The sequence below is a fragment of the Hibiscus syriacus genome, unplaced genomic scaffold (assembly GCF_006381635.1).
Source record: "Hibiscus syriacus cultivar Baekdansim isolate YM2019G1 unplaced genomic scaffold, ASM638163v2 tig00112159_pilon, whole genome shotgun sequence".
NCBI classification, from domain to species: Eukaryota; Viridiplantae; Streptophyta; class Magnoliopsida; order Malvales; family Malvaceae; genus Hibiscus; species Hibiscus syriacus.
Window position 1 is genome coordinate 2,097,204 of NW_024063263.1, and position 17,097 is coordinate 2,114,300.

At 37.8% G+C, this 17,097-nt stretch overlaps 1 protein-coding gene across 2 annotated transcripts; it reads left to right on the top strand.

Moving 5' to 3' along the window:
* Nucleotides 1-15,003: 15,003 nt before the first annotated feature.
* LOC120175084 lies at nucleotides 15,004-17,096 on the top strand. Of its 2 annotated transcripts, none has more exons than XM_039181787.1 (4): nucleotides 15,004-15,471; nucleotides 15,609-15,722; nucleotides 15,814-16,101; nucleotides 16,804-17,096. In XM_039181787.1, exons 1-4 carry the CDS (start codon nucleotides 15,037-15,039, stop codon nucleotides 17,002-17,004), a joined length of 1,038 nt encoding a protein of 345 aa, XP_039037718.1. In that variant the 5' UTR covers nucleotides 15,004-15,036; the 3' UTR covers nucleotides 17,005-17,096. The 2 variants fall into 2 exon arrangements, with proteins under 2 accessions (XP_039037718.1, XP_039037719.1); XM_039181788.1 differs by lacking the exon at nucleotides 16,804-17,096 and adding an exon at nucleotides 16,170-16,303.
* Nucleotide 17,097: the final 1 nt, after the last annotated feature.

Sequence of the window (17,097 nt, forward strand, 5' to 3'; positions counted from 1 at the left end):
GATCAAATCTCGAGTGGAAGATTCCTTATTCTCGGGTCAGGTTGAGTGGTTGGGTGGACCAAAAACCCGACCCAACCCAACCCGATCCATACACTTCCCTAGATGAGGCCCATGAGGGGACCTGGATGGTTGTGCTATTGAGTCTCTTTTAGCAAGGAACCGTGGTTGATTTTGTTTTTTTTTCTTTTTAAAATCTTGAAATTGAAGTTTTGTATTATTTCCCCTCATTATTGTGTTTATAATGGGACTATGTGCTATTGATGTACTTTTTTTTATGAGAAAATAACCTCAGTGACCAAAAATCCCATATGATATACGATTTTAACCAACTTTTTCCGGATTTGCCAAAATGACCAACAAAATCGCAATGCGATCGCTAATTCGCAACGCGATCTCCATTATCGCAAATTCGCGTTGCATTTTCGCAATGCGATAGTTGAAAATCGCGTTGCGATGGTCTACAGTATCGTTGCGATTTTCCCAATTCGCAATGCGAATAAGTAAATCGCAACGCGAATTGGGAAAATCGCAATGCGATACTGACTATCGCAATGCGATAATAAAAAATCGCAACGAGATACTTACTTTCGCAACACGATACTGATTTTCGCAACGCGATTTACTTAGCGCCATTCGTATTAACGCGTATTTTTTTTTTCAAATTCCAAACACATATTTTTTCTTAATAAATCGGAAAATGAACCGTCCGCAGTAATCGCAACTCATAACCTCAAACCCAAAAACACAACACTCAGTCCCATCTCCATCTCTCACTCTCTACGGCGAAATCCGTCCCCATCTCCGAAGATTTCCATCCCCATCGTCGGCGAAATCCCTCACAACCATTCACAGTCAAAAATCCCTCACAATCATTCAGAAATGGAAAATCAACCTCCGAGGGTTAGTTTTTTTATTTTTATTTTGAAATTTTTGCATTATTTTAGGTTTTTCATATTGAGATTGATGATAAGTTTACTGGTAATTTCAATAATAGATTAACCATTTCACTTAGATTTCTTATTAAATTCATTCGATTGCTGCCAATACTGCTAAACTGTTTAGCCTGTGAAGTTAGTATTTGTCTTTGCTTTGTCTTTTGGTTGAAGTAATGCAGAAGAAGAATAGTTTCGAGAATGAGAATCGCAACGCGGAAATGACTATCGCAACGCGAAATAAAAATCGCAACGCGAAACCAAAATCGCATTGCGATTTTCATTTCGCGTTGCGATTTTCATTTCGCGTTGCGATTTTAATTTCGCGGTTGCGATTTTCATTTCGCGTTGCGATTGTCTGGTCGCGATAGTCATTCGCGTTGCGATTCTCTCGTTGCGATAGTCATTTCCGCGTTGCGATTCTCATTATCTCGTTGCGATTTTCATTTCAACCAAAAGACAGAAACAGTGTTGCAAATTTTAGTTTCAAGAATAAACTACTATTTATGTTTATTGTTTTGTTTTGGTATATCTTGACAGTGTAATTTTTGGTATATCTAACTTGGTATGTTTATTGTTTTTTGTAGAAATTTTTTTCGGCTTCATTGACATTAAGGAATAAAGTTAGCCTAGCCACTACAATTGCTTCGAAGCTTTCACCTGCACAAAGAAAATTGTTTGAAGAAACCTGCTTCGGGCCATGGCTGAGAGTACAGCATCCGGGTGGAGATGCTAGTTTGACCCATTTGTGGCTTCAGACCATGACTAGCGATCTACCCGACAGTATACAACGTGGTGAGGAAGAGATATGGTTTCATTTTCCACCGGCGTATACTTGTTTTGGGCGGAAGGAGTTCTGCTTAATCACTGGTCTACGATTCGGACACGATGATGTAGGCCGGTACACTCGTCATATCACCCGCCCATCATGGTTATCCAGGTTTTTCCTGATGAGTCAATAGAGAAGCCGAACTTACACGTCGACGACATGAAGAAATTGTTTAATAAGAAAGATGGTTTTACTCGGATGAATGACGTCGATGTTGTCCGAGTATGCCTTCTACTACTTTTGTATGCCGGCTTTCTAGGTAGAGAGGCCAGACAACCTATTCCTCAGGAGCTAATATTATTGGTAGAGGACCTAAATGCATGGAATCTGTTTCCGTGGGGTTCGTATATATGGAAAGCTACCTGGACTAAGTTGTCATCTGCCTTTAATGACCGCAAAAGTTTGCGGGGCGATGGGTCGAAATACACTTTGTCAGGCTTTGTTTGGGCCTTTAAGGTAAGAATTTCTATATAATGTTTTCAAAATTATAATTAATTATTTAACAATTACTAATGTTTGTTATTATATTGTTTGTAGATTTGGATATTCGAGGCTTTCCCCAGCATGCGGACATATGCATTAAAATCCTCAGATGATATTCCTAGGGCTATTTCCTGGAAGAGGAAACGTATGTTGGATTGGGAAGACTTAATACCATATGCGACAATAAATAATGTAAGTTAACACAAATACTATCATATATAAACAAGTTATTAATAGTAGACGTTTAACTTTGTTTTAGTTTTTATATTATTAGGAGGCCAACACTCCATTAATGAGACTGACACCCACGGAGGCTGAGCTTGCCACTGATTGGTGGCAAGCTAGTCAGCGTTTTTTGATGGCACGAATGATGAGCAGCCTCCACTTCCTCCACTTCGAGAGCCATCACCTCACCCAGAGCCATCACCTGATCGACCCGACTATACACCTCTACAACGAGAGCCATCACCTATCCCATCACATCATCGAGTCTCTTTCCACCATCACCTCATGATAGGCGACCGACAAAGATGCCACGACTTCTATCTCCCTGTTCTCCACCTCCACGGGATGAGTCAAGGGAGTTACGTGATGAGGTCAATGCCTTGCGTGAGGAAATTGGTACTCTACGCGATAACGATGGTGCATGGCGTGTGGAGGTGACTACTTTACGTGGTGAGGTTGCCGCTCTACGTGAGATGGTAGTATCGTTGCAGAATGAGGTTCATACTCTACGTAACGAGGTAAGTTTAAGATTTTCCATATTTAACTTGATGATAAATTTACTCGTAATTTCACTTAAATTAACCATTTCACTTAGATTGCTTAGTAAATTTATTCGGTTGCTGCCAAAACTGCTAAACTTTTTACTTTAACACTGTGAAGTTAGTATTTGTCTTTGTTTTGTCTTTTGGTTGAAAGTTTGAAATATTTATCTTTGTTTTCACTGTTTAAATATCATGTCTGTTTATTTACTGATATTTGTATTTTATTTAGCGGACCGATAAGGTGGATGCTTTACGTCGGGTTTTTCTTGCACGACAGAGTTCACGCATCAGACGGCGTGCACGTGCTATTAAGTCTCCGTATACCCCAATAGTGCGAAGACACCGCAAGAAGAAGCCCGACTCGCCTATCATCCCTCAAGAGTCCACTCCTATCGTTGAAGAGGCCCCTATCATTCCTCGAGAGTCCCCTCCCACCGTTCAAGAGGCCACTGTCATCGTTGAAGAGGTCCCTCCCACCATTCAAGAGCCCGATTCACATGGCGTCATATGTAGGATTCTTGAGAAACCCTCTGACGTGCCGGACATGATGGATTCAAGTTGGCTCTCGTATGAGTTACCGGCCAGTACCATACCGGTATCTGAAGAGGAGAGGAAACAACTACCGGACACAATTCTGGATAACACCCTTTGGGCTAAGACCGCAGTTGATTTTTATCTACACGAGCGAAGCCAGGGGTGTTTCACTGACATATGCAAGCTCAATGATGATATCTATTTGTTGCTTGATCGATCTGGTGGGGCGTATTATTAGGGGTCGAAGACAATGGCTATTTCGATGGAGGGGTAAGTCTTATATTTTTCTTATATTTTCATTTGATTAATTTGTTTAAAATTAATGTAATTCACTAATATATGTATTTTTTTGTAAAACAGCATATCGATGCGTGGGTGTCACGTCTACTAATAATTAGGAAACTTAAGGAAAATAAAAGAAATACACGGTATACAATAATGCCGACGGCTTTTAACGCAGTTCACTTGAAGAATCAACGAGATGAATCATTTGCGTTGGGCAATGGACAAGCTAAACTTTATCCTGCATGGTGGGAGGTCGATAAGGTTAGTGTTTATTTTAGATTGAGTTTAAAGGTATTCATAAATAAGTGCGCAAATGAATGAATTATTACTTATGATTGCAGGTGTTTATCCCTGTTTTGGAACGTAACCATTGGCTTCTCGTCGAGCTTCAGATCCCATCCCTTAAGGCAATAGTATATGACAGCATGATAAATTACATATCATTGGCTGATTTAAGAGATATTATTAAGGGATGGAGCTCTTATTTGGCTAAATACTTGGATGCGATAAATTATTGGACTCGTTCTGGAAACAAGAAGCCAAAGAAGCTCAATATTACAGTTAGCAGAGACGAGACCGCACCACAACAAACGAAAGGACCCATAGGGGATTGTGGTCCTCTCGTATGCTTGGCGTTGGACCGTTTGATCACAGGAAGTATAAAGTATCTACCTCCCACCGATATAGATAGAGCTGCAGTAGGCTTGTGGTTTCGACATTATATGGCTAGATCGATATATACGAGACGCTGCCTACCTGCATCCGCGTTATAAAAATGTCCATAAACAATTGGTATGTTTATAGGCTTGTGGTGTGAAAATGTTTGGTTAAGTACCTAGAATTCAATAATTTGTTGTTTGTAGGTTTTAGATGTGTAGAAAGTGTTGTTTGAGCAATGTTTGGTTTATGCAGGTTAATCTCAGAAGTGAGCTGCGTGAAAATGATGTATGGCTGCAAAAGTTGATTCAATAGTAGAAGTGTTATTTTCTCTAATAATATTGCTTATTTTTGATTGTTTAATTGATTTGTAAAAGGTGATTTGTAAAAGTTGATTTGTTTAATTGATGTTAACATAATTCTTATTTGTGCTTGTTTAATTGATTGAAATGTAATGGTTGATTTTGTTGATTTCAATATGCATTATGTTGAAGGCAAAAAGTACTATCGCAATGCGAAATGAAAATCGCAACGCGAAATTAAATTCGCGTTGCGATTTTCATTTCGCATTGCGATTCCCTCGTTGCGATTTTCATTTCGCATTGCGATTCTCTCGTTACGATTTTCATTTCGCATTGCGATAGTAATTTCCGCGTTGCGATGGACATTAAGATGATTGCCTATTAAGTGATAACAACTGGAACAGATCATAGCAATTTTCAAACTCAAGTTACTAATACATGCCTAACTGAAAATGTTAAAAGTTCACACATAAAATCTACATAATACAACGTTTGCATTTAAAAATCACCTAAGTTAACAGACCCAAAAGGTGAAGCCAGTTGTGATTGGGATTTTAAAGATGATTGCGATTTTGATTGCCTTTTCTTGACACCATATGAGCTTTGGATTTTGATGATGATCCATATTTTGGTAGAGGAAAAGATGATTGTGATGGCACTGGTGATCCACATGTCAACCTTGTATGACCACTTTCCTTGCACCGACTACATGTCGATCTCTTCTTCTCTTCACCCTTAGACGGTATACGATCGTGACTTTTTGGTCGGCCAGGTAGCCTTCTGTCCATGGTTGGTGGCAAAACTGTTTGTAAGTCATCTGGTATGTCCCACTCAGAAGGATGTGAAATAGGGTAGACAATCTCGGCATAAGTCTGTCGATATACTTCTGTAGTGTAGCAATCCATAGCGTATGTGCTTGAATCATCTTGGTTTAGATGAAGAGCAACTTTTATAACATGGCCACATGGATAACCAGATGTTTGCCATTTCATACAACTACACGTCCTTGCATTTAGATCGACAAGCCCATTTAAGTTATTATCCAGTACTTCAAACAAAGTGTTTGAACATGGTTCAACTCTCCATGGCGTTGACTTCACAACACGTTTAGTTATCTTTTTTTCAGTCCATGGTGTAACACGATGTTCCAATATTCCTGTAAATTTAAATAAATAATACTTAGTAAAATATATCCCAATGTTCCTGTAAATTCAAAGAAATAATACCTGCATGGTTTCTTTTCTTGTAGTACCACTGTTGAATAGAGGCTCGAAAAAACTCCATTAACATAGTAATGGGTAATTTCCGGGAATGACGACTTAGAGCGTTAATTGATTCTGCACTATTAGACGTCATGAAACCATATCTTGCTCCAAGTTGATGTACTCTTGACCATCTTTCAAACCCGACATCTTCTAGTGTTTGAGCACACTGAGGCAAAACACGTCTTAAACAGTTTATATGCTTATTGAAATCCACTTCCCGATAAGCCTTTACAGCCTTCCAGTATGTCCATTTGTGCTTTTTTATACCAGCAGACCTTGATTTTAGATTTCTATACAAATGAACACCACAAAGTCCATGAAAAGCATCTGGGAAACACCTTCTAACAGCGTTGTCAATTGAGTTTGCCCTATCGGATATGATTGTCAGATTGCTAATAGGACCTATGCAATCCCTAAGATGCCCCATAAACCATGTCCATGAATCAGAGGTTTCAGATTTGCCAACCCCGTAAGCTATTGGCAATATCCCATTGTTAGCATCCATGGCTACTGCTAATAAGTTTACTCCAAGGTATCGACCTTTCAAATGTGCTCCGTCAACTATAATAACTGGGCGCATGCAAGTAATAAACGAACGAATCTACAAAATAATATACACAAGAAATATAATCATTTAAATTTTAAATGCATGTAACTAACAGAAATGAGTCAACAGAATTATATTGATTTACTAACCGCAGCACCAATGGCGATAAACAGCAACTCAAAGCATCCATCTCTATCTGTTTTGATATGAGTTACCGACCCAGGATTTTTCAGCTTTAAATTATGACAATAAGCCGGCAGTTGGGCAAACGATGCTTCTGGCGACCCCCTCAACAATTCCAAGGCATAACATTTGGCTCTCCAAGCTTGAGAATATGATATACTAATCTTGAACCGAGCATTCATGTCAGTCATAATTTCATGTCCCCGATATACCCTGCCATTCAAAAACATTAACTCAGCCAGAAAACCACCCAACACTTTTTTGTTTGCATGTCTATGGTGAGGAAAAACTTGGGTTCTTGAACATGTATGTTTATCAATAAAGGTCCTAACTTGAACATTGCGCAATCTTTATCCTCTTTGCAATCATACGCCACGTACAGTTTTTGTCAATCGTACACCTTGTTTCGAAACGATCTTTGCTTGATTTGTTAACTTTTAGTTGATAGCCATCTTCCACACATTTCGTATACAAAGCTATTGTAACACCCCCAACCCGTATCCGACCCGGATACGAGTCCGAAGTGTCACATTGACTTTTTAAACATTCATTCGTATAAAATAGTGGGTAATTTAAAACTTTGATAACATTTAATTTATTTCAAAGCGTTTACAACAGATATCAGAGTTCATACCATTTATATCTTTAGACTACATGCCAACTACACTCTGTAAACAGTACATACATTTTCTGATCTGACATTTGGTAAGGAAAACTGACCTGTCTTGCTCCGCATAACTCTTTACTCTTCTCGAAACCTACGCGTGAAACAATCACGCTAAGTCGAAGACTTAGTGAGGCATAACGACTTATAATGCACTTTAAAACATATATCGATACATGCATGTTCTTTTCTATCATGTTATAGCAATTCCATGCATTCTTCGTATCATATAAAATCATATCAGATTAATTACAGTAAATACATACAGACATAATTCATCATTAACAGTTTATCATGTAATCACATACTTTTATTGTTAACCTTTTCAATCAAACACTATACACACACACATCATATGGTTCACGTAACACATTTCAAACCACTTATAACCCCATCGTATACATATCACATTCAGTATGCTTGTTTAATCACTTTATTAGCCCATGTACACTAGTGAGAACTTAAGGTATGTGAGTACATTGAGGTTGTGCACACATATGCTGTCACCACAGCTCGATCAATGTCCCGAAGGACCAGTCCATAGATTCCGAAGAACCTAGGTAATCAGTCCATATGTCCCGAAGGACATAGGTAAACAGTCCGTATGTTCCGAAGAACATAGGTAAACAGTCCATATGTCCCGAAGAACATAGGTAAACAGTCCATATGTCCCGAAGAACATAGGTAAACCCTCGACCCTTGGCATGCCAACTATACCCCTAGCTCTCATATCACATAACATGGGCATTATCATTTATAACAGTTCACATTACTTATTCATATTCTTTCTCTTATAACCACATAGCTTTTCTTTTCAGTCACGTATCACATGTACGTGTAAACATATATCTAATATCATATGTTACATGTAATCACATAGCTTCTTTTCATATTCTCATAGGATCACATAGTTCATATCTTATACTTTGTTTTCTCATGTTCACATATATCATGTCGTATGGCTCATATCTTTCTCATGCTGTCACATAGTTCAGTTTCACATATGTTCATATATATACATTACATAGCACATACTTCTCGTAACATTACATTCAAAAGCATGTTAACACATATAATCATGCATACATACAATTCATGTCATTCATATACATATAATCATATATTCATGCATTTTAACAGAGGAAATAGACTTGTTGCAAGTCCTGTTTCCATTTAGCACCATAAACTAATTAATATGCACTCACCTGGCCTCACTAGTCAATTCCAATCTCTTATCTTTCCCCTTGATCGATCTTACTTGCCAAACGTTCCGGAATTCTTTATGCGTAGAATCTACATAAATGTACATTTCGAGGTAATCATTAGATACCTACACCTTGTAATTGAATACTAGCAACTTAAACGAACTTATTAAACCAATATTAACATTTTTCTTTAGGGGGAATCGGTTCCCTACCATGGGGGTATCGATTCCCTCAAGACATACTGGAAATTCTTGTTCGTTTGAAGGGGTATCGGTTCCCCTTGAATGGGTACCGATTCCCCTTGCCCAGAAATCATATTTTGAGCTCGAAAATCCTTCATTTTCAGCTCAACACATCAAACTTCATTCCCTTTAATATTCCTAACTTTCATACACATACTTAAACTCATTTCTACTCCATAATCACTTCTTTAAATTCAAAATTCTATCTTCCATATAAGATTCAAAAATCATACCAAATTTTCAATGTGTTCTAATTCCAATTCTAACACTTCCTACTTCTTAATTTAACCATTGACAAGTCAAATTTAACTTCAAATTCTACTTATCAATTCTTTTCCAAAGTTTCATATAAAAACTCCAAATCTTTAATCTCTCTTAACCCCTCCATCATTGTTTTAAGATGATTTAAGCTTTCCTTAAGCTTAGTTATCATCTAATAATCAAAATCCAACCTTAAAATCAACAATTCATTTACAAACAAAGAACTTACCTTTTGAAGCTAGCCCCACGTGAAGAAGAGAAAGCAAGAAGAAGAAAGCTTCCAGATAGCTCTCTTCCCACGTGTATATAATTCCTTAAATGATCAAATGACCATTTTACCCTTTATTTCCTTTAACAATTACAAAATAACCTTCATCATATGCATCTAATAATCATAGAGCTATTTCATTCTTCTATTTTAGTCATCAAATTATGAAACTTTACAATTTGATCACTAACCCGGTATTGAGGATGTTACAGCTATCTTCAAGTCTTCCTTTGTATCAAAACAATCATCTTTCTTGATACGAATAACTTTTGTGTAACAATCAACTGCTTTCTTTGCCAACTCTTCTTCCGGTAACTGAAGTAATTCTGGCATATTCCAGTTATACTCCCGTGGCATTTTCTTTTCTTCGGGGACTTTTTCTTCTTCTTTTTCTTCTTCAGGATTATATGAATTACAGAATGGATGTTCAACATGTTCATTCACAGTCGTAACTTCCTCCTCATTATCATCAACGACATCTTCCTCGACAACGGGTGTTTCATCATCAAAATTCGGGTATTGACCAATATCAAAATCATTACACGCAGGGTCTGTTTCTTCTTCTGAAACATCATCAAAATTCGTGTATTGACCAATATCAAAGTCCGGGTATTGACCAAGATCAAATTTCGAATACTGACTAGTACTCACAATTTTTTCTCTTGGCTCATCATCGTCTAATTGGTCAATACGAAAACCGGAATTTGGTGCTGAAAGTTGATTTGGATTTGGATTAGAGAAAGGCTGTGGGTTTTGAGACCCACTTAGTTGATTACTACCCGCTACTGACCCAACAATACTACTTCTAGGTTCAACAACATACAATGTAACATCATCACTTGAAACATTAATGTAAGCAATGAATCGTTCAACATCTTCATTGTCGGTTAACAAATAAACTTTACCATTTCTCTGATAAGATAGCCTAAATCCACTTAGGGGCTCTAAATTCAATTTTTTGAAACACGTAACATTAGGGTTTCATAAGTTAACTTCTTTAATGACAGTTTTAGTTGAAGATTCATGGGTAAAGGCATATATTGTAAAACACCATGAACATTCTCCCATGACCCTCCAAAACACAAATATATCCAAACATGATCAACATTAGATGATTTCATGGTTGTAACTAAACAAACGAGATGCGAAACTAAGACCTGTTGCCGGATGGGGAAGGATGTCGTGGATATTGGAACGGATGTCGCCGGAGAGAGTGATAGATGGAGATGGAATGAGTTGCGATTTAGGGATTTAGGTTATGAGTTGTTGCTGCTGCGTATATACATACAAAAAAAATTTGGCTTGCGAAACTAAAACCTGTTGCGAACTTTGAAACTCGCATTGCGATTCTGTATTATCTCGTTGCGAAAGTCAGAATCGCGTTGCGAAAGGCAATCATTTGACCATCGCAATGCGAACTGCAAATCGCAACGATAGAATCGCAATGCGAAATGAAAAAGGCAACGAGGATTAACATGCATAAACTTTTAACAATTATTATTGAATTCTAGGTACTTAACCAAACATTTTCAAAACAAAAGGAGTATATATGTTAACAAAACTTGCATTATGTGTATTTTATGTGTGCACTTTTAACATTTTCAGTTAGGCATGTATTAGTAACTTGAGTTTGAACATTGCTATGATCTGTTCAGTTGTCATCACTTAATTCATTTGACTATCGCAACGCGAAAATGGTTATCGCAACGAGAAAATCGCAATGCGAAATGAAAATCGCATTGCGATTTTCTCGTTGCGATAACCATTTCACGTTGCGATAGTCTGTTTTGCCTTCAACATAAAGCAGATTGAAAATCAACAAATCAACTATTACATTTCAACACAAATTATGTACACATCAATTAAACAAATCAACATTTACAAATCATCTTTTACAAATCAATTAAACAATCAAAAAATAATAATAATTCTTATTTCTTCATCAATTATTGAATCAATGAATCAACAACTTTGTGACCCCCGTACATCCATTTCACGCAGCTCACTTAAGGATTAACCTGCAGAAACCAAACATTTGCTCAAACAAGACTTCCTACACATCTAAAACCTACAAACAGCAAATTATTGAATTCTAGGTACTTAACCAAACATTTTCAAACCAAAATGAGTATATATGTTAACAAAACTTGCATTTGACTTACCAATTAACAATGGACACTTTCATAACGCATTGCGATTTTCATTTCGCGTTGCGATTTTGTCGTTGCGATTTCATTTCGCGTTGCGATTTTGTCGTTGCGATTTTCATTTCGCATTGCGATAGCCATTTCCGCGTTGCGATAGTCATTTTCGTGTTGCGAAAGTAAACTATTCTTCTTCTGCAAATTGAAACTTGAATGGATTGCATTACTTCAACCAAAAGACAAAAACAAAACCAAAAACAAATACTAACAAAAACAGATTGGCATCAACCGAATGAATTACGAGTATGAAAAATCTTAAACTTACCTCGTTGCGTAGAGTATGAACCTCATTCTGCAACGATGCTACCATCTCACGTAGAGCGGCTACCTCACCGCGTAATGTAGACACCTCAACACGCCATGCACCATCGTCTTTGCGTAAAGTACCGACCTCCTCACGCAAGGTATTGACCTCATCACGTAACTCCCCTAACTCATCCCGTTGAGGTGGAGGTGGAGAACAGGGAGATAAACGTCGTGACATCTTTGCCGGTCACCTATCTTGCGGTGATGGTGGAGAAGAGGCTCGATGATGTGAAAGAATAGGTGATGGCTGTCGTTGTGGAGGTGTATAGCCGGGTCGATCAGATGATGGCTCTAGGTGAGGTGATAGCTCTGGGCGAGGTGATGGCTCCCGAAGTGGAGGCTGCTCATCAACCGTTTCATCAAAAAAACGCTTACTAGCTTGCCACCAATCAGTGGCAAGCTCAGCTTCCGTGGGTGTCAGCCTCTGTAGAGGAGTGTTGGCCTCCTAACAATATAAAAGCTTAAACAAAGTTAAATGTGTACTAGTAATAACTTGTTTATAAACATATGGTAGTATTTATGTTAACTTACATTATTTATTGTCGTATACCGTAGTAAATCTTCCCATTGCAAGGTTCGTTTCCTCTTCCAGGAAATAGCCCTGGGAATATTATTTGAAGTTTTTATTGCATATGTCTTCATGGCGGGAAAGGCCTCAAATATCCAAATCTACAAACATATAATAACAAACATTAGTAATTGTTAAATAATTACTTATAATTTTGGAAACATTATATAAAAATTCTTACCTTAAAGGCCCAAATAAAGCCTGTCAAAGTGTATTTGGAACCATCGCCATGCAAACTTTTTCGATCATCCAAGGCAGACGATAACTTATTCCATGTAGCTTTCCATAAATACGAGCCCCACGGAAACAGGTTCCACGCATTTAGGTCTTCTACCAATTTGATTAGATCATTTGGAATAGGTTGTCTGGCCTCTCTGCCTAAAAAGCCGGCATGCAAAAGAATTAGAAGGCATACTCGGACAACGTCGACGTCATCCATCCGAGTAAAACCATCTTTATTATTCAAAAATCTTGTCAGGTCTTCTACGTGTAGACTCGGCCTCTCCAGCTCAGGGAAAACCCGGGATAGCCATGATGGGCGGGTAATGTGTCTAGTGTACCGACCTACATCATCGTGTCCGAAGCGTAGACCGGTGATTAAGCAAAACTCCTCCCGCCCAAAACACGTATACGCCGGTGGAAAATCAAACCATATCTCTTCATCACGACGTTGTATAGTCTCTGGTAGATCTCTAGTCATGGTTTGAAGAAACAGGTGTGTCAACATCGCATCTCCACCGGGATGTTGTACTTTCAGCCATGGCCCGAAGCATGTATCCTCAAACATTTTTCTTTGTGCAGGTGAAAGCTTCGACGCAATTGTTTTGGCCAGGCTGACTTTATTTCTCAAGGTCAATTGAGCCGAATAAAAGTTCTACAAAAACAATAAACATACTAAATTAGATATACCAAAAACTACACTGTGAAGATATACCAAAAACAATAATAAACATAAATAGTAGTAGTTTATTCTTCAAACTTAAATATGCAACACTGTGAATTTTGTATTTGTCTTTGTTTTTTGGTTGAAGTAATGCAATTCATTCAAGTTTCAATTTGCAGAAGAAGAATAGTTTCTGAAAATGAAAATCGCAACACGAAAATGACTATCGCAACGAGAGAATCGCAACGCGAAACTAAAATCGCGTTGCGATTTGCATTTCGCGTTGCGATTCTTGGTTGATTTAATAAGCAATCTAAGTGAAATGGTTAATCTATTATTGAAATTACCAGTAAACCTATCATCAATTTCAATATGAAAAACCTAATAATAATGCAAAAATTTCAAAAAGAAAATAATTAAAAAAACTAACCCTCGTTGGTTGATTTGGTTGATTTTCCATTTCTGATTGTGAGGGTGGCTCTGAGAGATTTAGATAGACGGATTTCGCCGGAGATGGGGACGGATTTCGTCGGAGATGGGTGAGAGAGTGAGAGATGGAGATGGGACTGAGTTGTGATTTTAGGTTTTAGGTTATGAGTTGCGATTACGGGATATACTGTGGACAGTTCAGTGTTCCAATATATTTATATTCATGTTTGGAATTTAAAAATAAAATACTTGGCCAGGATACTAATGGCGCTTTGAAAATCGCATTGCGATTATGTATTATCGCGTTGCGAAAGTCAGTATCGCGTTGCGAAAGTAAGTATCTCGTTGCGATTTTTTTATTATCGCATTGCGATAGTCAGTATCGCATTGCGATTTTCCCAATTCGCGTTGCGATTTACTTATTCGCATTGCGAATTTCCCAATTCGCGTTGCGATTTACTTATTCGCATTGCGAATTGGGAAAATCGCAACGATACTGTAGACCATCGCAACGCGATTTTCAACTATCGCATTGCGAAAATGCAACGCGAATTTGCGATAATGGAGATCGCGTTGCGAATTAGCGATCGCATTGCGATTTTGTTGGTCATTTTGGCAAATCCGAAAAAAGTTGGTTAAAATCGTATATTATATGGGATTTTTGGTCACTGAGGTTATTTTCTCTTTTTTTATAGGATAAAAGATTATTAAATTTCAAATTTTATTAAAAGAATTACTAAATTTATTGAATAATTATAAAATTATGAATTTCGTTTTAATTAATTCCCAAATTTTTAGATATTTTAATTATCTCATACGTTTTTAAATTATGAATTTCATTTTAAATTATTTTCTAAACTTTTGAACATTTCAATTTTTTTTAATTTATGATTTTTATTTTAAATTAATTCTCAAACTTTTGGATATTTCAATTTTATTCTCAAATTATAAATTTTTCAGACTTTTGAGCATTTTCATTTTATTCCAAACTGTAGGTGTATGCTAATCACATCACCTATTAGTAAATTTGCTAGGCTAAGCTTTATTATTTTTATATTCAAAGAGTATAGGGACCTATTTAGAATGAAGATTATAGTTTAAGGATGAAATTGAAACATTTAAAAGTTTGAGTAATAATTTAGAATGATAGTAATTTTTTGCTTTCGCCACAGAGATAACCCAGGACCAGAGAAAACAGAGGAGAAACCTTAAGAAAAAAAAGATGGTGGCGATTTCTTTGTACAGAGGGAACCTCCACCGAGCACCGGACGTACCACGGCGGTGGCTAATGCCGACTCCCAAAATTTCCCTCGAAGACTTCAAATCCCTTTTGCACCGCCGCAACAAAGCTCTATCTCGTCTCCGTTATTCCTCTCCTTCCTCTAACCCTAACCCTAACCCCGATTCAAAGAATCCAATTCAGCCCCCCGTGCCCACTTCCGCTCCCCTTGACCCCAAATTGAAAGCCAAAGTCGAGTCCGAGCCATCCGAGGGTTTGAAAACTGGACTGCCTCTAACGGAGGTTAAGGTTGAGGTAGTTGGAGGATCCGAAGGTGGAGGCTGTTTGACGAAGCCGGTGGATGAGAAGACCGAGAAAGATGCTAGTTTGCAAGTGGTTGAGAAAGAGAAACCACCTGAGACTAAAACGAACCTAGAAGTATATTGTTTGCTTGAAATTTTTTATTTTTGAATTCTGAAGCATAAATTTTGAGCTTGAATATTAGTTTGCTTGAAAGTTGTAATATCTTTTGTTCTTGCTTGTTGAAATGTTCTTGATTTGTTGTGAATTGCCAGGCAAGTGAGAAATTAAACGATTTAAAGGAAAAAGAAGAAAGGAAGAGGGTTGTTGAGGAGAAATTACAAGTTCTGAATACGAAGAAGCATGGTTTAGTGCAAGTACTAAAGCAGGTAATCCTCAATTCTAATGCCTTTTTTTTTCGAATCGAAGACATGTCTTTTGAGAATTGCATTCCTGAAATTAATTGGTAGTATTCGATAGATATTGAATGCGGAGGAAGAGTTAAAGAGAAGAAATAGCACACAAGGTACAGCTAATTGTCCGGCTGTTCCACTTCAAGTGGAAACTGCAACCGACTCTGGGTCGATGACGAGGATTGTCACCCCCCGGATGGGATCGGATGCTAATGTCACTGGAGAAAATGAAGGAGTTGAAGCTGATGATGTTTCGAACCCTATCGTTCATTCCCGTCATGTGTTTCGGATGAGCAGCACATCACCGTCTTCAGAATCTCCTCTTAGAAGACCTACCTACATTCAACATAATGTGGTAATATACTATGTTTGTTCTTCCTTTTCTTTATGTCTAATAACACATTGATACGTGAACATCCATAGATTTTATCTCTGAACATCATTGTGTTGTAATGTCAAAGTGGGTGGTTCAAACTATAGGAAGCTAAAGGCTATGGGAATGTGTAATTTGATCCCACTTAACTGTAGGATAATGTGCATTTCGGATCTGTGCCTAAACTTACTTTGGATACTATTCTCCCTGTTTCGATTTAGCAAATTGCCAATTGCTTATCTTATGAACCACCACAAGCTTCTTCTCTTGCATTTGGTTGACAATAAGCCTCCTTCTGTTGCTTAGAGCCTACACACCGTGATACTTTTTTCCTTTTCGTGTTTCGAGGAAATAGATGCACGATGTAGGTAAAATTGAGACCTTGTAACGATAAGCATCAACTGCAAGGTGTTATGTTTCAGTACGTAAGAGGAATAAAATACGATCTATTACTACCTAAGGATCACATTGTTTAAAGTTAACATTCTTCGAAACTATGTTGTTTGATTGGTTGATCTTCATTGAGGTGTTTGAAAAATCGAACTATGTTCTTTCTAGGTCCATCGTATTGCTTTCTAAACTTAAATTCGATTAGTGAACACTATCTGTTAAGCCAGGTTGAGTTTCTGTGAAGTTTGGCTGGTGGGCATGCTAATGATATTCCGTTATTGCTCATATGTTTAGGTTCCCCACACGTCTCGAGCTAGCATGATGGTCACGGGCAGTCCATCACGTTTCGCTCCAACTGGAAATCAAGGTCATCCTGGGAATCCTCCCACCGTGTCTGTATCGGGAACGAATTTTGTCGCGTCATCTCCTTCTCCTGCAGCATCCGGTGGTACTTCGGTTTTCAGAGAGGCTCGGCAGCCAAGCCCATGGAATTAGAATCTGTATCTAATTGAACTCTTCTTGTTTCTTCATGGTGTCTTTTGTTAAAAGGTTTGGGCCAAAGAAGAACGAAGGCGAATGTTGTTTGTG

Bases quoted from the DNA above. Each gene is read 5' to 3' on its own strand.
- LOC120175084 (XM_039181787.1), top strand. From the start codon at position 15,037: ATGGTGGCGATTTCTTTGTACAGAGGGAACCTCCACCGAGCACCGGAC. The intron at 15,723-15,813 runs GTAATCCTCAAT...AGTATTCGATAG, and splicing joins TAGTGCAAGTACTAAAGCAG to ATATTGAATGCGGAGGAAGA. The intron at 16,102-16,803 runs GTAATATACTAT...TCATATGTTTAG, and splicing joins CCTACATTCAACATAATGTG to GTTCCCCACACGTCTCGAGC.